Source organism: Neovison vison, chromosome 4 (assembly GCF_020171115.1).
Source record: "Neovison vison isolate M4711 chromosome 4, ASM_NN_V1, whole genome shotgun sequence".
NCBI lineage: Eukaryota > Metazoa > Chordata > Mammalia > Carnivora > Mustelidae > Neogale > Neogale vison.
The window spans coordinates 128,509,624-128,534,406 of NC_058094.1; the positions used below are offsets into that span (position 1 = coordinate 128,509,624).

Sequence of the window (24,783 nt, forward strand, 5' to 3'; positions counted from 1 at the left end):
CCTTTCCACTTTTAATTAGATTATTTAGGGGGGTTTTGATGTTGAGTTGTATAAGTTCTTTAAATATTTTGGATGTTAACCCCTTATTTGGTATATCACTTGCAAATATCTTCTCTCACTCACTACATTGTCTTTTGTTGTTGGCTTCCTTCACTTGCAAAGGCTTTTTGTTTTGGTGTAGTCCCAAAAGTTTATTTTTGCTTTTGTTTCCTTTGCCAAAGGAGACATAGCTATAAAGATGCTTCTATAGCCAATGTCAGAGCAATTACTGCCTATGTTCTCTTTTAGGAATTTTATGGGTTTAGGTCTCACATTTAGGTCTTTAATCCATTTTAAATGTTTTATCTTTAAAATATCACAGTTAATGGTAAACAAACTATTAGATGAACATATTCAAAAATACACCAACAAGCAAACCAAAAGTATCAGAAGTATCCTGTGTTCTAACTACTTATATCTTAATATCCATTAGTGTCATTGTTGTATGAGTGTCTCTGAAACTGAATCCACTTCATTTGGAAAGGACAGCCACTCAAGGTGATAACAAGAGAACATATCCTCTGAACTTAGATCCCACTTTCTTTGCAAGATATTCAGCTATCTCTCTGCTTCAGCTGACTACATAACATTTGGAAGCTGGCTATTCACGACGGTTAAGTGTTTCCTCTTGGAGTTTGAATTCTTACTCCATCTCCTAGAGACCATTAATCTGGGCCTGTTATTCAGCCCATAGATGCCCTTGATCTCTTCAGATACAGAGTTATCATGTGGGCACTCTGGAGATGCTTTTATGAGTATGTGTAAAGGATCAGGGAAGGTGGGCACAAGTGCAGTCACTGACTTGTCATCTCCCATTTGGTGGTCTTTTGCGTCTAGCTGACAGCTGTAGTACTCTGATTTGACTTCCTCAGTGAATCACCAACACCTGAACATAGCCTCTTTGCTATTCAAATTCCTATTACTCCTGCCTGGGTGGGTCATTCACTGTTCTCCCCACACACACCCACACACCCTCACAGATACCTCTTTTCCCTGCTTTTTACTCCGTGTGAATTAGAATCACTGTCTTCCCCGTTGCCGGATCTCCACTCTTCCCTCTTTCCCTGTCTCTACATACAAACGTCTGCCTCTCACTTCCTCTCTTCCAGCCTTTTTTTTTTTTTTTTTCTTTTTTCTTTTTTCCTTCCCTATCATAGCCTGTGTTTGGGTGCTCAACATTTCTCTCCTGGATTTTGTAGGGGTGTCCTGGAAGGTGTCCCCTAGATCTAGGACAAAATTACCTTCTTATAGCACAGAATAAATCATCTTACACGCCTTTAAAAAAGCTTTCCATTGTGTATAAAATAAAGTCAGGATTTCTAAGCACAGTTTCCATAGTCTGGCCCTAACCTAACTCTCCATCTCATGCTAATTTTTTCCTTCTGGCTTCTTCCACCTCCATTAAACAAGCTGTGTTCTCTCCTTGTTCTGCCCTCTCAGGAATGGCTTTTCTCTTAAGGACCTCTCACTCCTTTTAAAGGCTCAAACCAAATGGCAAAGATTCACTGACCTAGACAAACTTAAGTACTTCTTTTGCCTTACTTTATTAGTACTCCTTTTTTGTCCTTCTACTATATTTTTTCCATTATCTCTTGAATACTGTCTGTACTGCTGTCTCTCTATGATATGTAAGCTCCTTACAGCAGGACCTTCTGTTCCTTGCCTTTGTACCACTCTCCCCCTCAGAACCTAGTCCTCTGCTTTGAAGATAAGAAACATTAATTACGGGCGCCTGGGTGGCTCAGTGGGTCTCATTTGAGTCATCTTTAAAAGTGAAAAATGTAATCCCGTGGGTAAAAGAGTGAAAGTAAACTATTTTCAGCACTATTGCATAGTATTCCACTATAACAAAATTCAAGAAATCTTAAAGTCTTTGTTGCAGTGCAGAATTCTACAATTACAATTTTCCAGATGTGGGGGAACTTGGAATTAAGACATCTTGTAATTGGAAAAAATCTTGGCAATTATTTAGTACAGAATCTAATAGCTTCTTTAAGATTATGGACTCCTTTAAGGACCTGTAGGCCCAGAATAAGAGCCCAAATATCTCATCAAAAGCAGAAGGCCCACAGTAACTAAGAAGCTATGGAATAAAAAAGGGAGAACAGTAAGAGGAAGAAACTGCTCTTCAGGGAGTCAGGCTTCCAGGAACCAGGAACCTGGGCATTACTTGCTATGACTGGGCTTGTACTTGACCCTAAGTGTGACAGGAGGGTGACTCAGCTCTATTTTAAAAGTCCAGAGATTGAAAAGAAAACCTTCTTTCCACATGACACTGTTCAGAGGAAGAAACTACTGCTTCCTCTGTGGTCTCCAGGTAGGGGCTGTGACCCCTGTTCAGCCTTGCTCTTCTCAGGGAGCCATGGATCCACTATCGTGGGTCCACAAAGCCAGTTTCTGGGTTAGATGGTGGAGGGGGAGTCCTCAGAAAACTGTTCAGCAGACAGCAGTGAACCATAAGGAAGCCACATGTGGAAAGGGAAGATGGAGCCACAAAACCCAGCGGCTGACGACATTTCTTCACTTTAAGGATCATGGTAGCAGTTTTCATTCATTCATTCTTCCTCCACCTGGTGTTTTTATTGTGCTGGTGTTCTGAATCAGAACTGTGGGAGGCTGTGTACACAGTAGCAGAACAAAGCAGACATTGGCCCTACACTGCATGGTATTTGCCATCTATTGAGGAGGGCAGATGATAGGCAAGTTTGCCTTTTTTTTTTTTTCCTTAAGCTAAATATATAGCTATAGAATGTGTTAAAGGCCACAAAGGACAAGATCAGAGTTCAGTGATAAAGACGAAAGAACGTCAAGGATTTCATTTGGATATTAAGTTTTGAGGCCACAAGGGGAGATGTCAAGATGTCAAGGAGGCAGGTGGCTGTAGTGAACAGAGTCTTGAGGAGAGTTTTGCGCCGGAGTTTTCCTGGTGGGCAAGGGTTATTATGTGTAGGGGAGGTATTCTAACCTTTAGAGATCCTTCCCAGTGCCAGTACCTTTGGGATTGAGTCCCAGGGGCATTTGGAGCTCCCCTCCCCCAGACGACTGGGTCTGCATGAGATTTTCATAGACATGACAGAAGGTGCTATGTCCTGTGGAGAGCCACTGAAAGTCTCAGAAAACTGTGTTCGGCTTTCTTATATATGGATGTGGTTCATGTGGGCAGTGGGATAATAGAACCACTACAGGGCAGTGCCACTTTCTGATGGCACTCTGCTGCCGTAGTAGAGTTGACCCTCTTTGGACTTCATGTCCTCAGGGACACTGGGAATAAAGGGCAATCCCTAGAATGTTCTTCCCATTTTTCCTACAGACAAAGAGACCAGGGGCTTTCCCACATAAAGGTCCTTGGGGAATGGGATGATGGGCCCCAGGGGCACTGTCTTTGGAATGACATAAGTTTGAGAGTCCTTTGTGAGGCCGAGTCAGCAAACCAGGGGAGAAGATCCACCAAAGTCTTCCAAACAAGAGTTCTGTGAGGTGGTATCAGGATTTAGAGGCCAACACTCAGGAACATGGAGTCAAGAACAGGAACATGAAGGGAGAGACAGTTGGTGGAGGCGGCATGGTGCTTGCACGGTTGGCTGGGCTTCCACATCTTCCCTGCGAAATGGTGACAGTTCCGCTCCGTTTTTCAAAACCCCAGTCAGTGAAGACACTGTGAACACCCCCCAGGTTTTGACAATAGCCTTTACTGCAGTGATGGGCTACCTATCCTGAGAGGTTGAGTCACAGTGCATTTCTCTGTTCGATCTTATTTTGCATATCTTTGTAGAGGCCCAAACGTTTCCCTTTTCAAAAATATACCCACCAAAAGGACAAATTTATTATATTGTTGCCTGAAAATATTCAAGTAATGATGAAGATCTGGGTTCACATTATTATCATCAGAGAGGGGAAAAATTGGGAGATTTATTCCCTAACTTACCTGTTGGTAATTCATACTTTGTTTCCCACATTTTTCTAGGGAGAAAATCCATTACATTCGGACTGAGGGTAATCACGGGCTTGAAAAGTTGTCTTGTGATGCAGATCTAGTCATTTTGCTGAGGTAAGGGGCTAAGCCTGAAACGCTTCTAGAAAGGATGCTTTGGGCAGTCTTCCTCCACTACAGCTATGACTGAAACACTCACCGTTTGTTTTAGAGGATTCTACTGGCTGCAACTAAAGTAGGGCCCCCACCCTTGTACCTGCTGCCCATTGCCGCCTTTACATTTACAACTGGGGTATCAAGAACTGTATATAGTACTTGAAAGAGACAATTATTTCAGGATTAATTAGGGTTTAAAATAACGTTGAGAATATTTGCAGGCCGGCATCTACCTTCCTAAGTGAACCTAAGTGCTTTTGTTGTTGCCTTGTGAGAACCGTAACCACTGTTACCCCACTTCATGAATATTCTCTCACGGACAGAAAACTAACTTTTTTCCTTTCTTCTTCTTCCTTCTCCTCTGCTTCTTCTTACTTCTCTTCTTCTTTTTTACTTTGCAGTCTCTTTGAAGAAGAGATTATGTCCTACGTCCCACTGCAGGCTGCCTTCCTCCCCGGGTACAGCTTCTCTCCCCGCTGTTCACCCTGTTCCTCACCTCAGAACTCCCCAGGTAACTTGAGCGTCTGGCATTCTGTCTCCTGTGAGTGGCGACCCGTGTTTCCCCAGACGGAGATGGGCGAAGGACAGTTGTATATGGGCTCTCTCTCTCTTCCTCCCTCTCAATTTTCTGATTGAAAGCACACTGCCAAGATTGGGTATTGAAATTTGCTGTCCGTTTTTGTAATGCTGCGTTCTACATTTTTTTGAAGATTTAATTTATTTATTTGACACAGAGAGAGATCACAAGTATGCAGAGTGGCAGGCAGAGAGAGAGAGAGAGGGAGAAGTAGGCTCCCCCCTGAGCTGAGAGCCTGATGTGGGGCTCAATCCCAGGACCCTGAGATTTTGACCTGAGCTGAAGGCAGAGGCTTAACCCACTGAGCCACCCAGGCGCCCCTGTGTTCTACATTTTTAAATAATTGGAAAATCAAAACAGTATTTCATGACGTGTGAAAATTCTGTGAAATTCAAATCTCAGTGTCCGTAAATAGAATGTTATTGGACCCCAGCCACACCTGTTTATTTGTGTGTTTTCTGTAGCAACTTTTACACTATAACGGCGTAGAGGAGTAATAATGATGAGACTGGATGGCTGCAAAAGCTTAAAATATTTACTATCTGGCCCCTCACAAGAAAAGGTCTGCTGACCCTGCTCTAAATTGCTTTTATATCCCAAGGTACCCCACAGGCATTTAGAAGGGAAGAACCGTTTCCAAAACATTCTGCCTTATGACTCAGAATGTTACTAGATACCAATTTTGGTAACTTTTTGCTAAGGAATTGCTCGGTGATATGGTTACTAGGGGCCACCATAATGTCCCCTATGAAGATGTTGAAGACTTTTCTTACATGCACAATTGTTCCCCCACTGTTTTCTTTTATGTACTAGGATTAATTTATTCATAAAACAGAAATTCTTTATAGGTATCTTCCATTCCAAATAAGGAAATGAATACTGAACTCTTTAGTGACAAAGGGTTCATCAAATCTAATCAAAATGATTAGTTACTAAGTAAAATCCATACTCCCAAATGGGATCCAGATATTGGAGAGTTTTTCCTCAGTTACTTGGTTTACTATACCACCTTGGTCAGAGTCTTGGTGGCAAACCCAAATTTCTTTTTATAGCTTAAAAAGTAAAGGGAATTAGTTATAAAAACGTAGTAAGTAGATGACTGGGTGATGGGCATTAAGGAGGGCATGTGATCTGATGAGCACTAGGTGTTATACGCAACTAATGAATCATTGAACACTACATCAAAAACTAATGATGTATAAAACAGAATGGGAAGAAATCAGAGAGGGAGACAAGCCATGAGAGACTATAAACTCCGGGAAACAAACTGAGAGTTTGAGAAGGGAGAAGGGTGAGGGGATTGGGTAGCTGGGTGATGGGTTTCAAGAAAGGCACATGTTGCGAAGAGCACTGGGTATTCTATGCAACTCATTGAACTCAACTCATTGAACACTGTCAAAAACTAATGATCTACTATATGTTGCCTAACTGAACACAATAAAAAAGAACTAATGATGTAATACTGTATATTGGCTAATTGAACTTAATTTAAAAAGGAAGGAAAGAATGAAGGAAGGAGAAAAATAATAAAATAAAAATCTAGTAGGTTCATATCTCACAGCCTTTAGAGTCTGTCCAAGCTTAGTTTTTGAAGCCACTGGAGAAAGTCACAAGAGAGAGATTATAGCAGTGTGTTCCGTCCCTCCAAAGGGATGTCTCACTCGGCATTACTTGGAACTGCTGCAGGTCTCTAAAATGAATATATTAGTTTGGCTCCTCCAAGTCATGTCCTCAGAATTATCTCTTAGAGGTAGTTTTATTAATTGCTAGAATCTGTTTCTAAGTCAGTATCTCCTCATTGTCGTCTCCTCCAAACCAGTGCACCAAAGGCTTAGTTAAGGACATACAGTGTAATTGAGATGCTGTGGCCTGGGAAAGGAGGATGAGGAGCTTTGCCTGAGCCAACATCAGGACAGCCAAATGTTTCTGGTGCACACAGGATGAATTACTTTTGGGGAGCAGAGCCTTCCATTTAGGGACAACTGTGAGTCTCCATCATGATCTTTCATTTTGTCATAAATGTTGTCCTAGCCTGATAAAGCATCTGCACTTTGGTTCAAACAGTTGAAAGTAGAGTATGATTTTAACATCTTGACATGGGGGAGATATCATAGTACAAATAGAAAAAAGAGAATAAAGAGTTATTTGCTAAATGATAATTATTTGCATAACTTTTATAAAAGGCATCAACTTTCCCAATGAGGCATTACTAATACCATGAACGCAAACAATCATCCAATTCATTTTAATTTTTAATTCTCCTAGCTCTGACCATGGGGTCTTAGATTATGTAATCCAAATTTTGATGTTAAATTTTACAATTCCCATATTTTTAGACCTTCATGAAATTTAACTTGGTGCTACAGAGATAGCAAATCATAAGTATTTATGCTAAAGTACTTTGTAAAGCATAAATTATTAGAAAAATACATAGTAGTGATCATGGGCATAGTGGTAGTACCAGCACTAATAGAAGTCATATTATAAAATACACTGCATTCTACTGGGCAGAAAATGCTACTTGCACCTAAAGACTTGTATTCTGGTTGAACCTGTAGCCTGAAACCTGTCATTTCACTTAGGATAGCTCTTTTCAAGTGGTGGCTGTTGATTCCCTTACACCTCAGGTGCTGTGGGGGCACAAAGGTGAGGCTAGGGCCCTTCACACTTCCTTGATCATACTACTCAGCTGTCTCTCCCCACCACCCCAGTTGCTGTCATCTCCCAGCCTTTCTGTCATTCTCAAAGACTGCGGCACCTGTCTCATAATCTCCCTCTCCTTCTCAAGTGCTTCCATCATCCTGAATGACTTCAGCATACACAAGGACACCCATTCATTTCCCTGAGCTCCTGGTGTCTGGAATTTCTGGTCTGCAATGACCTTCCCCCCAGTGCAACTACTTGTTCCCACAGTCATCTTCCCACCCCTGACATTATCTCTAAAATCACTGATTCAAGCATCTTACTCCCATCCAACATGCTTGTTCAACTACTCTCCCCATTACTGTCCCTTGTCCTCATCAGGACCTTAGTTCATGCATGTCTCTCCTTTCCTTTCTGTTCTTCCCTTACCCAGCATAGATTCCACAGTTCATTTTCTTCGTAACATCTGTGCCAATGGCCTAAACTCCCCAGTCCTCTCCATTTTGTTTGCAGAACTCTGCCCCTTGATAAACATACTATCTGCTTCCTCTGCATCTATGCTCAGGACTTCTTGGGCAAAGTCATCTGACAGGGCAGACTACAAACTATATGTTAGTCATCTCTCACCTCACCTGGACCTTGAATACCCAAAAGAAAACTCGACCATGTTTCCTAGGTAAACTTCCCTACTGCTGTTTATTTTTTCTTTCTTTCTTTCTTTTTTTTTTTTAGAGAGAGAGTGTGCAGGGGGAAGGGCCCAACACAGGGCTTGATCTCAAAACCCTGGGATCATGACCTCTGAGCCAAAATCAAGAGTCAGACACAACCAACTAAGCCACCCAGGTGCCCCCTACTGCTATTTTGAATGTTTATGTGCCCCTCAAAACTCCAGCTCTCTGTGTCTCTCCTAGCAAATGAAGCCCCTTCTCCCTTCACTGAGAAAACTGAAGCCATTAGGTAGACATTTTCTCCACTGCCTGCTGCCAATACTACAAGCCTTCCAAGCCTACCCCTTCTTCCACTCCACACTGGCGCATCAGAGGACCTGCCTTCACTAAGGTCACCATGACCTCCAGACACACAGTCCAGTGGGTAATTCTCACATTTAACATTAAGCCACATTTGACATTATTGATTGCTCCCCCTCTTAAGTCACCTCTTCAGTAAGCTTCTGTGACACTACTGTATGCATTTCAACTACTTCTTTGGCCACCTGTGCAGATTCATCCTTCACTTCCTGCCATGCCCAAAACTCAGTCCCAGGTTTCTTCTCTTCTCTCTCTCAAACCATGTCTCTTTCCAATCAGACATTCAAGGGTAGCACCATCAAAGACCAAGCTTGTGTTTTCATAACTCAATTGTCATCATGTCAGTCCTCGTGCAGTGGCTTCCTACCGTGCTTAGTATTAAACAGAATTGTTTAGCAGAATGGACCTTATCCTTTTGATCATCCACCCACCTCGCAAGCCTTGTTTGCATCACTCTAATCCATGTACCCTGAGCCCCACTTTCCATTCTGCCTCAGTACCTTTGTACATGCTGATCTTCTACCTAGACTGCTCTTCTCCCAGCTCATCTCGTGTCTTAGTTAAAGGGAAGCCTTTCCCAACTAATTCAGTCTAATTCATGCTTACTTATTCTTCCCCAGGGAATATTCCTCAGGGAATCCTTCCCAAACTTGGCCAGAGTGTTCTCTGATATCAAAGAACTGAGTTCCTTTCCTTCATAGCTAGCAGTCATCTCAACTTGTAATTATATTGTCCTGCCTGTGAGTTTATTGGTATCAGTCTTCTTTAGAATATTAATGCAACACCTGGAATATAGTAGTTATTGAAGGGGCAGGCCATAATTCTGGTCATCTGTAAAACTTGGAGAAGAATGGTATTTTTTCCACTCCTTTTCTCATTAAAAAGTGTATAAGGATAACAAAGCATTCACAAAACAGTGATATAAAAACTCTTTTCTAAATAGAATCATAAAGTCATTATTATTATTATTACAAATGTTTCCTCTATGATACAAGACAATCTAATATAAAGTCCTCAATGCTCTGGGCCCTATAGGACACCTCTGTTTATTTTAGGGTCAGTATAGTTAGACAAGTACGCCATACACATGTGTTAGTCTGAGTTGCCTCATTATAGTTATAATCACTTATTATAACATGAAAAATTTAGACTGGTTTTTATAACATGAAAAATTTAACAAGAAAAATGTAGACTGGTTTGATATGTTGATTTAGATTATTTAAGTACAGTTAAGCCAACAGATATGCTCACCAAGGTATTGTTAAGAGAAATACAACTTGAGGTGGAGTGGAAGACATAAATGTTTATTGTCATCAGAATTCATTTTTCTCTTTATTATATTACTTCCATTTATTATAGAAGAAACTGAAAGAGTAATGGAAATCAAAGGAACTGGTTTTTTTTTTTTTTTGAGAGGAAAAATAAGACATAAGAATGTGCCTCCGATTGGTCCTTCTTCTGACATTGCTCCACATATCAGTGATGACCTTCAGACCGTGTGCTTCTCTCTGCAGGCTTACAGAGAGCCAGTGCAAGAGCCCCTTCACCCTACCGGAGAGACTTTGAAGCCAAGCTCCGAAATTTCTACCGAAAATTGGAAGCCAAAGGATTTGGTCAGGGTCCAGGGAAAATTAAGTGAGTGTTCCAATGCTTGTTCACCGAATTCAGATGCTAGATGTTCCTATCCTTTTCTCCCCTATACCTTTGTGATACTTTTTGGAGATTGGATTCCATGGTGTGGTAACAGTTATGTTCATAGAAAGGAGGAAGGTTAAAAAAAAAAAGTTGGGAAGAAAGAAGGAAGTTAAATTGGAAGAGAAGCAGGAAGGAAGGAAAGAGAAGAGAAGGAGAGAGAGAAAAAACATTTCAGACAAAGGCATATACAAAATTAATGGTAGACCTTTCCAGAAAACCAAGAATCTTGAACTAAATTTTAAAAATTATGTATTTCCTCTTACTTATTCTTGGAGCAAATTTAATTCATTGGTCAAATTCATGCATTCTATAACTTTGTAACAGAGGTCTAAGTGAATAGTTATATTTTTCCCTGGTTTATTGTGTTCATCTTTAAACACGAAATCTTAACTCAGGAATCCAACTTAAGAGATTCTCTTTGGAAATGATCAAAAGAATCCTAAAAGTAGGGCAATATGGTGGAAGTCATCCAATTATAAAAATGTACATGTTGTCCCTGTGCTCCCAGTGTTTTGGAAAGAGCATTAAAATAAATCCATTGCTGAACTCGTGGGATCTGCACCAAGTTGGAGAGGCCAGGGCGTGAGACCATAAGCTTGGGCGCTCACAACTCATCTAGAGCACTCTCCAACATCAGAGCCCAGAGCCACTACTCACTGCCCACATGGCTTCTTCCCAGGCTCATCATTCGTCGGGACCATTTGTTGGAGGGAACCTTCAATCAGGTGATGGCCTATTCCCGGAAGGAGCTTCAACGAAACAAACTCTACGTCACCTTTGTTGGAGAGGAGGGGTGAGGCACCAGCAGTTTTATGCAGACACCTCATTCAGTGTGGGCAGGCCAGAGTCACCAGATCTTGGTGATTTTTCTCAAAAGAGAACAGGGTAGCTCTTAGCCTTTGCCCCAAGGTGATTCTGATCATGTCCCTCCAGGAGGTCTTTCTCTCTCCAGGCATTGCCAAGCTTTAGAATTATGTTCTTCAAAAGCCCAAGATTATTGGCTTGTGTTAGAGTCTGAGGTTATGTATTTACATTGTGCACAACCAAAAATATAGACTTAAGCTATTGGATCTTTACTTTTTCAGGTTGTGTACACTTTTGAGTATCTGAACAAAAAGCTCTTCCTCCTAGAGTGCACATAAAGAACTACATAGCAAAATTTCCCTAGCATTTCAGTGATTTTGTGAAAAACTATCTCCAACACTGAAAGATAAGCCTACCTAGGAGGGCGTATCACAACAAACTTGGAAGTTTTCTTGGTTCTAACCCATGTACTATCGTGGGAAACTCTTTTATGCCTCTCACAGCAAGCTCCTTCTTTCAGATGGGCCAGCTGTGTGTTTTATCCAGTAGGATCATTTGATTGAATAAAGGCTAAGAAACACTGCCATAGGAAATTTATTCATGGACATCTAGTAAGAAACATGCCGAAGCTGCCTCCTCACTTTCTACAGCAGACTGTGCTCCCACAGGCATCCACTGTAAGGATCAGAGGCCTCTCTGCTTTCTCTACACTGACTGAAGGAACAGACTAGCACCTGGGTAGAAACAGGCCCCTCCCCCCACAAGTAACGAGCTTCTTGGGCCTCTGCTTCCTTTGCAGCCTGGACTACAGTGGTCCTTCGCGAGAGTTCTTCTTCCTTTTGTCTCAGGAGCTATTCAACCCTTACTACGGACTCTTTGAGTACTCTGCAAATGACACCTACACAGTGCAGATCAGCCCCATGTCCGCGTTTGTGGAAAACCATCTTGAATGGTAAGACCTGGAAGGCTCACTTTCTCGGCTCAAAAGTTCTGGTCTTTCTCAGTCAGACGTCAGTAGTACTGACTTGAGCAGCACTATTTCTTGTTTAGAGCAGTAGGCCAGATACTAAGAGGGGTAATGAGAGTGAACAAGAAAGCCCTAGAAAGAAGATTCTGTTAGTTTTCACCCAGAACATGAAAGGAATTACTAAAGACACTGCAGATTTACTAGGAACAGCAAATCGCTAAAAGAGCCAGTAATTGCCTTCTGAGGAAGCACTGAGGTAAGTAGATGTAGTTGAATGTTGAAATGTTTACCAAATGTTGAAAAGTCTACTAAAATCCTAAGAGTCCCTGGTGGAGGCTCCTTGGAGGTATTCACTGGGTTGGACATGTTCTTGACGGTGGACCAGTGGCTCTAGAACTGTCGATATCAGCTTGTGCCTCTTACCGTGAAGCAAGTAAGGCTGCTGGGTCATGTGCTCTCTGAACATCCTCCCGGCTTGAAAATCCATTATTTCTTTGGTTCTCTTTTATGGAGGCATCCATCACCACTTACCAAGATGTATAAGAAGATAACTGTCAGTCAACTGTCTGCCATTCTATGTGTGAGATACCTCAGATGTGGGTATTAGAAGTCTCCAGAAAGTTGTGTGGTACATCTAGGATGCAAGCTTCTTCCTGCTGTGGCACCACCACACCTGATTTGAAAAGTATTCCTACTCTTACTATAGGAGCTACTGCTGTTAAGAGGAAAATGAGTCCTAGAAACTGATAATATCTTAACGTTGCTCATTTTTGATGTGTTGTGACAGCTGCTGGGGAGGGAGCTCCTGGCGTGATCCCTGGCCTCCTGGCTTAGATCCCTAATGCCCATATTTTGATATATAGCATCAGAATAACCCACCTCTGCTAAGACTTAGCGCTATTGCACGTATCCTCTCTCTCCAAAAACCCGTAGCTCGGAAGTTCTTGAGTGGAGCAGCAGTGTATCTGCACTCAGTGTTTGGCCCAAGTGAGGAACCCAAAGTTGCCCATTGTTGTTCCATTTCCTGTTTATCCATAAGTGGATGCTGAAGTCTGTGGGGCAGAAGCACAGAGGCAGGGCAGGTGGAGCGTGCAAGGGGCCACTAAGGGGGTTTGTGACCCCGAGAACTGAAGGCCAGCTCGGACTAAAGTCACATCAGGAGGGGTTCATTCCAACAGTAGAGAGCGCAATAGCACCCACGACACAAGAGTACATGCATACGCATGTTATCCTCAGTACAGTCCCTCAATTATCCCTTAGTTTGCGAGCATGACATTTAAGATGTTAGAAGTAGTGACTTACAGTCAGCGATCAAGAAAGAAATATTTCCTTCAAATATACGACTGTGCTAAGGTGTTGTGGGGATGTCTTCATTAATTTAGCATTGACGAACCAAACACACACTGTGTGCCGGGAGATAAAAGGTGAAATGAGGAAACTCTTTCCCCCACGGAGTGGTAGAGTGGTGGGGAGCAGCACATGCGTAGACCAACAGCTGTGCTGCAGTGTCTTAAATGCCAGGCTACACGTACTTAACACACATGCGCACGTGTGTGTAAGCCTGGGATGCATATACAAGCCTGAGAATTGTATTAAATTGTATTATATAAAATTGTACTACATTGTATTAAATACATGTATTAAAACACATTGTATTAAATTACAACTCTCAAAACCACTCGACACAAGGTAGGGGCGTGGGGTGTGGGGAGTGAAGCCAGTGGATCTTAAAAAAGAGGGGATGACTACACCCAGTCTTAAGAGACTCCGCAGAGGAGGGGAGAAAAGATATGCCCAGAAACCAAATAGGGATTAAGAACTGAAAAGCATGAGAGGGAATGGAGTTTTCCGCAAGTAGTGCAGACATATCAGAGCAGAGAATGACCTCAGGGTTGAAGTGAGGCTGGGGCAGGAGAGGCAGTTGGTCATAATCTACATGGAGTACACTGTAGTTAGATTTGTGGTTTTGAAAGTAAATCTTGCCGTTGCGGGGAGACACATTTGAGGAGGTAAGACTGGAAAGAGTGAAACCAGCTCTAAAGCAGTTGATGAGTCAAGGGGTTCACACTCAGGCAGAGGTGGTGTCCCAGGAAGGAAGAGACTGGCTTGAAGGGCATCTTGGAGGGAGAAGAGATTGAACTAGTTGGTTCACTGAAGTAATGGAGCCTCGAGGGAAGAAGAGATGCATAGCATATGTCCGGAGTTGCCTGGTTGGATGGGCCGATACTACTGGCTGTGATGGGAGTTACATGAGGTAAACAGTACTCAAAGATTTTATTTATTTAATTGAGAGTGAGAGCGAGAGAACACATGAGCAGAAGGGACAGGGACAGGGAGAGATGGTCTGAAGCCTCCCACCAAGTGCAAAGCCGAGCACGGGGCTCAATCTCACCACCACAGGGAGATCATGACCTGAGCCGAAACCAAGAGTCAGATGCTCAACTGACTGAGCCCCCCAGGTGGCCCTCAATGATATTTAGAGGAAAGACGAGGAATTCACCCTTTGGCCAGTCGTTTGCACTTTCTTCTCTAAGGACAGGTTGATGTGTTGTGTAACTAGAACTGTGGCCCTGGTGAGCTGGAGAGCAGCCGGGCTAGAAACTGGGATGCGGGGGATTGCAGAGTGGCTGCACTTTGAGAGGAGAGGAGAGAGCCCTCAGAGCTTGTGCAGATGACGAGCAGAGCCAAGGCCCACAAGACGGGGACAGTGCGGGTGCGCCGGGCATGGGCAGACCCTGAGAAAGCTAAGAAGGAAGAACCCGAGAGCTGAGCTCCTGGGAGGAGCATGACGAGGGAAGGAACGCACTGGTGGGAGCAGAAGGTGCTCATGAGACGCCTGCTGGGGACAGGGGAGGCAGTCTGGAGAGGGAGAGGCAGAGGGAACATGTAGGCAGCAGAATGGGGTCTGCAGGGCTCCAGAGCCTGGGATTTGGTGGACAGAACTGAGGGGATCCAGGAAGTAAGGACATTCAGATGACCAAGGGGGCCGCATTCGGATGGTGGCACAGGGTAAGGAGGGTCAGCGCCATGGTGGCATTGTTGGGACCCAGAGTTTTGAAGGAAACCTTGCAGTCAAGCACGTTTTAGTGCAAACACAGAGCAAAGGCACAGACAGACTTGCAGCTTGCTACCCGGGAGTGGCCTCCGTTACTTTCCACTGGGGAAGGTGGCTAGCCCGCCGCCCAGCCCCTGCTCTCACACCAGACTCCGGTGCCTTCTGCTTACCTCTGGCATGAGTGGCGGCGGACAGCCGTGCCGATGTGTAAGTTACACTTTATTGCAGTGAGGAAGGGACTGTTAAACAGGGATGTTGCAAGCATTGGCGGAGTTCTCTGGGTGAATGCTTTATAAACATCAAAGACCTAGAAGTAGGTACCCTGGAGTTGCTAACGGCTGCTTTCCAGAGGAAAGTACCTGGGGACTTTGTTCTGCCAAGGTCCCTACTCGTGTTGAGTATATGGGCTATGTAGCCTAGAACAAAACTGCAGGTCGCTTTCTGAGCAGCTCGCCATTTCCACGGAGCCCTGGCAGACCAGGCCGCTGTAGTGCTGTACATTGGAGGGAGAATCGTTATAAAGTGAGCAGGGACTTCCCCTCTGATGCAAGGCAGAAACTCAAAACTTCCAGTCCTCCGCACCCTGGGCCAGTAGAGACATGGGGATGCAGAGCGAGCACGGGAGCTGGACAGCACAGGGAGCCTCACAGAGACTCGGACGCTTCTCTCATGCGCGCGCAGGGGCCTGGGAGCGGGCAGCAAGCTTGTTGGGTGGTCAGAGCCATGGCTGGAAAACTCGAGCCACTAGGACACAGCCTGCTTTAGCTTTAGATGGGAAGCCCTGCTGGGCTGTGGCATCGCAGCGAATATTCCTTCTGGGTGTCTTGCTAGAAGCTGCCCTTGTGCCTAGTAGCAAATAGTTTTACAAAGAAAACTGAGCACCCTGAGGTGCTCCGTCAGCTCGTTGGCAGACATTTTAAAGAGGGGCGCCAAGGAGGGCTCACACTTTGGAGTCACTCTGGGCCTAACACAATGGATGAGCACCGTGTGGCCGCCGAGGCCGCTGCCTGAGGCTTTGTCAGTGTCACTCCTGCAGCTGGGAGAGGATGACACTGTGGAGTTGGTCAGTGAATCCTGAGTTCCGAAACTCAAAGCAGGTGCCACACCCCCGCCAGCAGGATGGGTGGGGCTGTGGCTGATCTTGGGTCTAGGTGCAGGGCTCTCCTTCCTTCCTCACTCCCAGGACGCTTTCTCCCACGATCCACATGGGCTGTCAGGAGGAAGATTCTTGCTGTGACCAATACATCACACACAAGAAAACAGACCAAAAGAGTAGAGGACCCATCCTGGTTGCAGCCTTGATTTTGTAAAGCTGGAAATTGTCCCCCATGCAGAACAAGCCTGGGCAGGGGTCTGCCTGGAAGGAGGAGTGACTCCCGCCCCCTGCCCACCTCTTCACTCTACACAACAGAAATGAACAGAAAACTCTTCAGGTTTACAGGATTCCAACATCACCCAGGATTGAAACCTTGCTCAGGTGTGGCTGGAGGAGGCATCCTTGCACTAGTCTTTTTTCTTTCTTTTTTTCTCTTTTTTTCTGGTCTTTATCTGTCACTGGCCTTCTTCTGTGTCCCGTACCCTTATTTATGTGATTCTCCCTTGAAAATACCTTCATCAGAACAGAGACGGGTCTGTCTTATTTTTACTCTAGCACATGCCTGCCAATTTGAGGTGTTAAAATAACATGTCTGTGAGGATTGGCTGGATAACTGAGTGTTGTTCCACAAGCCACACCAGTCACTTCCTTGTACCAAGGCCATTAAAATAGAGGGCTCCTACCTTCCATGTACAATTAGTTGCTCAAAGGTGACCCTTTGTTACCATCTGTGATTTTAAAGCCCTTACAGTGTCAGCAATAAATGCACATGTCCCTGGGAGCTTTGCACTCTGCTGTTACTAATGGCAGAGCCTCCATCTCTTCTCACACTGCACTGGGCCTCTCCATCAGCGGCTTCCAGGCCAGCCTCCCCCCAGAGATGGGCAGAAGAACCTTCCCTGCCTGCTCCCATTTGACTGCAGCTGCCTGAAATTCTCTGGCCCTTGCTTGCTAGTGTGTGGGCTTCACATACACTAGGAAACAGCCAGTGAAATCAGAAGCCTGTACCGTGGGGCATATGGATTCTACCCACTTCCCTTTGTTTCTACTCAAATGTTGAGAGATCCCAATGTGAATGAATATAGTGTACACACATTAAGGAAACTGCAAAAAAATCTGATTGGGGGGTGTGTGTCATAGGCCTAAAAGGACTTCTTGTAATTGCTGTTTCTTTACTTATTTGTCCAATGACTTTACAAAGTGAGAAGGACCCTGTCAGAGTCAGCAGTGATAACACTCCTGACAAGAGAGAGATCCTTCCATAGAAGCTGCAGTCACAAGAGCTTGCAGCCCTGCCGGACCTGAGTCAGGCAGCAGTGGGCTGGGAAAGAGCATCTCAACACTCTTCTCCCATCCTCCAGCCCCACTGGCCAAAACACCCGTAAACCAGAGGGCAAGGGATCTCTAGACATCACAGCCCATAGCAGCCTGTCCCCAAGGTTACTGTGCAAGGCAAAGAATGGTGGGAAACCCATGGAGGTGAAAGGCCAGGATCAAAAATAACTAGAAGAGCCTCTAGAGCTCGGACTTTCAATCCATCCACTAGAAATATTACCATTTGCTAGACTCCATGTGTCTGTCACGTGTGTCTTTGACTACAGAAGCTTCCAAGTCCTATTCCAAAGTCTGTATCTTCATTCTTTGCCATTTGCAGATTAATGAGGTGTTCATATGCTCTCCTTTTTATTCTTTTAATCGCTATTTTAGACTGATTTTATGGCCCTGGAAATACAGGAGCTAATACAAAGCTAAATAATAAAACATCCATTGAAAGCTTGCCAACCATGTCAGGCACTGTTCTAGACACTTTTGTGTAACAATATTATAACCCAGATACTGAGTAGATGAAGGCACTGGTGCAGATGAAGACAATAAGGTACAGACATAACCAGTGTCACAGAGACAGTCACCAACCAAGTAGAAACGGGAACCCAGGCAACCTGGCTCCAGCATCAGGCTCCAGACCACTTACTAGGGCAAAGGCAGGTATTTAAATGGACAGATTTACATACAATATGATAATTGCTATATATACCACGTTATGCCCTTACCACATTGTATGGTAATGAGTATTAGGTACAAGAGCCTTAAGAATGAGCGTGAGAGTATTATATTGTTGGACGTTTAGATTTATTCTATTTTTAAAAAGATTTTTATTTATATACTTATTTGAGAGAGAGAGAGAGGGAGCAGGTGGAGGAGCAGAGGGAGAGGAAGAAACAGACCTGCCCCCCTGAGCAGGGAATGATCCCAGGACCCTGGGACTGTGACCTGAGCAGAGGGTAGATGCTTAACCAACCGAGTCACCCAGGTGCCTCGGTTATTCCATTTTTTAAAAAACTGGTTTGAACACTTAAATAAGTATCCTTTATATTTAAAAAAAAAAAAAAGAAGAAGAGGAAGAAGAATGGCTGGGATCTTGGGGCACCTGGGTGGCTCGGTCATTTAGCCTCTGCCCTGAGCTCAGGTCATGATTCCAGGATCTTGGGATCGAGCCCCACCTTGGGCTCCCTGCTTAGCCAGGAGCCTGCTTCTCCCTCTGCCCTTCCCCCCCTGCTTGTGCATGCTCTCCCTCTCTCTCTCTGTGTGTGTCAAATAAATAAATAAATAAATGTGTGGGGGGAAAGGGACATCCAGATAGAGGTCCCAAAATTCCCAGCAGAGTGGAGGCGTGAACACACATGTCGTTTGGTGCGGCTACAAAACAGAGATAAAGAGGCTCTAAAGGCGTCCTCTTTATTAGTAGGAAAGGGCATCTGATGGCATTCCAGGGATTTTGGATTTTATCATGAAGATGACAGTGTGATATCTTTAGAGGAATGTCTTGATCAGATCCGTATTTTCAAAAGTCAACTCTGGTTATAAGTAGTTGAATTGGAGTGGACAATGGGGGTGTCATTTAAGAGGCTGTTGAAACTGTTCTTTCGAAAAGCAGTGGGAATGGACTTATTTCAGAAGGAGAATGGGCAAATGAGCAAAGCTTGGTGATGAATCATAGATGATAGACAGTTAATTTAAGTATATGAAATTTTCCACTCGCTATAAAGTGATATATAAGAAAATACCAAGTAAAAACTTCTTATGTATTCTGAATGAAGGTGACAAAACTGTAAATGTGCAAAGCTCTAAATGTATTTTTATGTCTAATATAAAGTATGAATGGTGCAAAATGCATATATTTTCAAATTATTATGTTTGAATAGGTAAGATTCACATTCAGTTTAAACATTTCCTCTAAGGGCCTATCCTGATCAGTTGATTTAAAATAGCCCATCCAGGGGTGCCTGGGTGGCTCAGTGGTTTAAGCCTCTGCCTTCAGCTCAGGTCATGATCTCGGCGTCCTGGGATTGAGCCCCGCATTGGGCTCTCTGCTCAGCGGGGAGCCTGCTTCTCCCTCTCTCTCTGCCTGCCTCTCTGCCTATTTGTGATCTCTCTCTCTCTCTGTGACAAAGAAATAAATAAAATCTTAAAAAAAATAAAATAGCCCATCCATTTATAACTCTCCAACTTAACAGCTTTGCATAGTGGTAGAACTTATTGCTGTATGAAATAAAGTATATTTATATATTTATCTTATATATTTATAACTCATTATTGGTTTATCTCTCCCCCTAGAATGTAAGCCCTATAAGACCATTTCATCTGTTTTCCTAATCACAAACTTGGCACTCAATAAATATGTGTAGAAGCAAAGAGAGATCACAAGTAGGCAGAGCATCAGGCAGAGAGAGAGGGGGAAGCAGGCTCCCCACTGAGCAGAGAACCCGATGTGGGGCTCGATCCCAGGACCCTGAGATCATGACCTGAGCCAAAGGCAGAGGCTTAAACCACTGAACCACCCATGCACCCCTCATTTCAATTTTTAGTTCAAAATATTTGGGATTTGGAAAAACAGTGCTCATTTTTGAAGATCATTTAAGATTCTACCAATTGTCCTCTCTAAGATCACCACTGGAAGTTCTTTTCCTGTCTCAGTGATTCTAAATGCCACTTCTCCCCGAGCAAACCTAAGATCTTAGCGCTGAAGACTAAACAATCGAAACAGGTGAATGGCTTCTCCGTTCTGAGGCAGAGTGCTAGAGTGTCACACGTGCTCTGTTTTAAGTACTAGCATGCATCACTTTAAAACACTTACTGTGATGTGAGTCACTCTTCACATTATCATCAGCAGCAGATTTTCAGAAGCCAGGTTTCAGATCTGACACTGTTTAATCAGTTTCTGTTCAACAGCTAGAAGGTCCGTGTGGTCATTTCATGTCAGTGATGGTGGCCCATCTAACCCTGCCAGTGTCATAACCAGAACTCTAAGACCTCTCAAGTCAAAATCTCCAAGAACCTTTGTATTTGTAGCATAGACTCTTCCCCTCCTTCTGCTTCTGCCCTGACCTCTCTCCCTTTGCAAGCAGACACTACTTGGGTGGTAAAAATCGTCTGCTTTCAGGTCTTTAGCAAAGGGAGGTGCTGGGAGGAGGGAGACTCCTTTGAACATGTTTAGAGGTTGGCCAAGTGGGTATTAAGTGTAATTGTAGAGCTTTATGGAACTTAAGAAGTCCTGGATAACATACTTTAAATGTCCCTTGCTACATGTGTGGAGTCTTGAATTAGTAGGTAGAAACCACAATATCACAAGATCCCATTGGATGTCTTCTGGCCTTTCAACCTCCCCAGGATCCCTCCTGACAGAAGAGCTCAGTGTATAGTTTTCATCTGAGTCAGGATCAGATAAACTCCTTACCCCACGTCACCCAGCAGCAGTCGCTAGGGCTTTCTGTGGACTAAGAGCTTCGTGGGTCCCATCTGGCTGAATCTGAGTAGCCTTCCCAGCCATGCCATCAAGTAACTATGGCACAGAAACTAGGTTAGAAATCACCATTAAAGTGTGCATGACCTGTTGTGACTGTGTCCATTCTGTTCGTTTCTTAACCCAGCCTTCTTCAGAACTTGCGAGGAAGTTTAGGCAAGATTTCGAAACTTAGAAAGAACGCTCACTTTGAACACTTGCATTATCTAGAAATAGACCTGAGGATTTAGTATATTTAAAATACTCAATTCAGTTGGGAAAGAATGAACTCCTCTGTGAATGATGCCAATACAATCATCTGTGCAACAAAACCTTAGGTTAAATTTCTGTCTAATCTGAAAGCATATGTAAAAGTTACAGCAAAATTTCTTCAAGCAAATCTAGGTGCCGTAGATACTCTAGAACATTAACATTATTGATAACGTAAAAGAAACAAGAAACCTTGTGTGGTAGAGACTTCTTAAATCATTATTGGAACCCTAGAATCTATCATAGAAAAGACATTTGAATATGTATAAAAATCTGAAGACTTTTTTATGGCAGAAATACCACAAACAAATTCAAAAGGCAAGCTTAAAAAATGGATCTATGGTCATTTTAATGAATTCATCTAAAGATAATGTGCGATTTTTTAAAAATAAATTCGTGGGGGGGCGCCTGGGTGGCTCAGTGGGTTAAGCCGCTGCCTTCGGCTCAGGTCATGATCTCAGAGTCCTAGGATCGAGTCCCGCATCGGGCTCTTTGCTCAGCAGGGAACCTGCTTCCCTCTCTCTCTCTGCTGCCTCTCCATCTACTTGTGATTTCTCTCTGTCAAATAAATACATAAAATCTTAAATAAATAAATAAATAAATAGATTCGTAGGGGCACCTGGCTGGCTCAGTCATTAAGCATCTGCCTTCGGCTCGGGTCGTGATCTCAGGGTCCTGGGATCAAACCCCGCATTGGCCTCTCTGCTCAGGGGGACGTCTGCTTTTTCCTCTCCCACTCCCACTGCTTGTGTTCCCTCTCTCTCTGTGTCTCTCTTTGTCAAATAAATAAATCTTTTTTAAAAATTCAAAAAAAAAATTCCCAGGGACACCTGGGTGGTGCAGCCAGTTAAGCATCTGACTCATGGTTTCGGCTCAGGTCGTGATCTCGGGTCCCGGGATGGAGCTGCACATCAGGCTCTGCACTAGACACTGAGTCTGCTTCTTAAGACTCTCTCTGCCCCTCCCCCTGCCACTTGCCTTCTCTCTGCTTCTCTCCCAAATAAATAAATCTTTAAAAACAAATCATTAAATACATTCCTAAAGACTAAAATGCCATTTGGTGCAAAGGGCTTAGCTGAATTACTAGTTAGAAGCATGTCCCAGATATGAACCCCTCCATGCACTCCTGCTCCTGGGGACTTGGTGTCTGTCACATAGCCTGCCTGGCAGCGAGCTTCCTCGGGCGTGTTATAGATGCTGCATGTTCGTGTTGCCGCCTTGCTCTCCTGACCTGGTCTCTCCTTTCTCTATCCCATTTTGCCACCACCCACCCACCCCCCTCCACCCCCTCACCCCTGTTACTCAGCACAAAAATCTGTACTAATTCCCACTGTCTACAGAATGCAGTCCAGATTCCTCAGGTCCTCGGGACAGCCCAGGAGGTCTGAGACAGCTGGCCTTTGAGACACCATCTGCCTCTCTGACCAGTTCCTCCTTTGTCCTCCTCCTGCGTCTCCTGGGGCTACACTCCACTCTCCTCCGCCCTCTAGGGTTCCTATTGTCCCTCTGTCCCTCAGCCATAGGGGTCCACATTTCATCTGCCCTTAAAGCCCACTTAAAATATTTAGTAGTTCCTTCCTGATTTCTTTCCTGAGCTTTCTTCCAGAAAACAGCTTCTCTTGAGTTCTTTGAGAACCCACGGTGCTCAAACCCTTTTAACTAAAACTACTTGCCAGTGGAATGCGCGTTCAATCCAGCGTCTAGAACAAGGCAAGTAGAGCCAGTCTCCGTCACGTGCTGTGTGACTGCTCACTTGCCCACTCAGATCCTTCTTCTCCCCCCTTGGGTCTTCGCATTGTGAAGATTTGTGTTAGTTTGGAAACTGGATCAGGCAACACCTTACTGTCTTTGCTCTTTGCACCCAGCCTGGTGTCTGGCATAGAGGCAGCACCCCAGTTCCTGAGCCAGGGCATCACTCAGCACGAGGTGATGATTTCAGAGCCTGGCAAACCTGCCTGCACATTTCTGCTCTCCTCTTCAGTGCTGTGTGAACCTGAGCAGCTTTCTTAACCTATCTGAATCTCGGCCTCCTTGAGAGAACGGTGCCTGTTCTGCATGGTGGAGCAGAAAGTAGAGCAGAAGGTTGTAAACGTAGATGCCATCATTCTGTCCTCGATATTCTGCAGGCACGTCGGAAGGTGCCAGAGAGAGCTAGAGTGGTTCCTTCCATCCACAGTTTCTCGACCTCAGCACTGGTGACATTTGGGGCCAGATAATTATTGGAAGGTTTGTCCTGTGTGTTGTAGAATGTTTAGCAGCATCCCTAGCCTCTGCTCTCTGGGAATGGTTGTGCCACCCCACTGTAGCCAGTTGTGACAACCCAAAATGTCTCCAGAGGTTGCCAGATGTCTCCTGGGAGGCAGATGTCTCCCTATTGAGGACTTTTATGTTTCCATATGGAAAGGGGTTGGGCAAAGAAAAGTACCTCCTGGCTGAACAAGGGCAGTCACATTTCTGCAGGATAAAGAATATTTCTGCAGGCTTATCCTATCATGAAAACATGTTTCATATTGGAATAAGTCTTTTTTTTTTTTATATCTTTGGTTACTGGATCCACATAACCCAGCCTCTGAGCAGGGACGAGGCAAGAGCCTCGGTGCCATCAGGTCCCTGACTCCAGGCTCTGACTCTTTCTACTCCATCCACAAGGGAGCCTCCCACTTGCTCTAATCATTTGCTTCCAGGACACTTGCCTGCTGGACTCAGTGGCAAAGCTTAGAGAGAAAGCCGTACATCTCAGGAATCAGGAGGCACGTGGGGTTCCTTGGGCGGGTTGCAGTCAGGGAGTTCTCTCTGGCCGGGTGCTGTCACCTGCCCCGCAGACCACCTGTTCCCTCCCAGTGGGCCTGCAGCTGTGCAGGACGGCCTGGTACCCCACGGCAGTCTTCCTGTAGACCTGGAGGGAGCAGCACCAGAGCAAACTGCTGGTGGGGCTGCCGGGGCCAAGTCCAACCCACTAGTAGCTGTGGCACTGGGAGACGAGCTTGGGGCCAAACCCAGCACTCAGCAGGCAGGAATGTGTACTGAACAGAGGGAACAAAAACAGTGCTGGGTGCAGCATGGGAGCAAGGAGCTGGGGAAATGTCACCCTGTTGGAGGACAGAGAGCTGCAAAGAGTCCCAGCTCCACTTTCCTAACATCTAGGCCAGAACAGCACCATAGCAAGGAGGTCATTATTGCTGGCCCTTGACCCAACCGTTTGCAACCTGTGTTCACTTTCCAAAGGGAGTTCTGCTCACATAAGTTATGGGGATGTAATGTACAGCAGACAGAATGTAGTTAATGATATTATGATCACTTTGTATGGTGACGGATAACTAGTCTCACTGTGGTGAGCATTCTGCAATGTATAAAAATACCAAATTACTATGACATGTACCTGTCCTACTAGTAGGACATTAGTATGTGAGTTATAATTGAATAAAAAAAAATATATTAGCAATCAATAGCCCTAAAAATGGCTCTTTCTGGGAGCCTAGTTGTGCCTAGCAGCGAAGCATATAAGATTTCTGAGTAGATAATAAGAAGAGAGGCAAATTATAAGAGAGAACTATATAGAATTATAAGAGAGAGCAGGAAATTGATGGGAAAGAGCCGTGAGGAGGCGGGAGGGAAGATCCATCACACTAAGGAAGAGAGAAGCTTTGGACCGGGGACGGCTCCCTCTTTGGGTTGGAGGGAGAGAAATGACAAGGGTGGGTTGCAGGTGCACACTTGAGGCTGGGGACACACGAAGGGGGTT

General features: G+C 44.5%; 1 protein-coding gene across 3 annotated transcripts in view; it reads left to right on the forward strand.

Annotated features, from left to right (window-relative positions):
- HECW1 (HECT, C2 and WW domain containing E3 ubiquitin protein ligase 1) overlaps nucleotides 1–24,783 on the forward strand; it is a 460,654-nt gene that overhangs the window by 400,604 nt on the left and 35,267 nt on the right. For all 3 annotated transcript variants that reach the window (XM_044245670.1, XM_044245672.1, XM_044245671.1), the window contains 5 exons: nucleotides 4,004–4,087; nucleotides 4,528–4,637; nucleotides 9,889–10,009; nucleotides 10,749–10,862; nucleotides 11,673–11,825. In XM_044245670.1, the coding sequence (XP_044101605.1) occupies nucleotides 4,004–4,087; nucleotides 4,528–4,637; nucleotides 9,889–10,009; nucleotides 10,749–10,862; nucleotides 11,673–11,825 (582 nt within the window). The remainder of the gene's footprint in view (nucleotides 1–4,003; nucleotides 4,088–4,527; nucleotides 4,638–9,888; nucleotides 10,010–10,748; nucleotides 10,863–11,672; nucleotides 11,826–24,783) is intronic.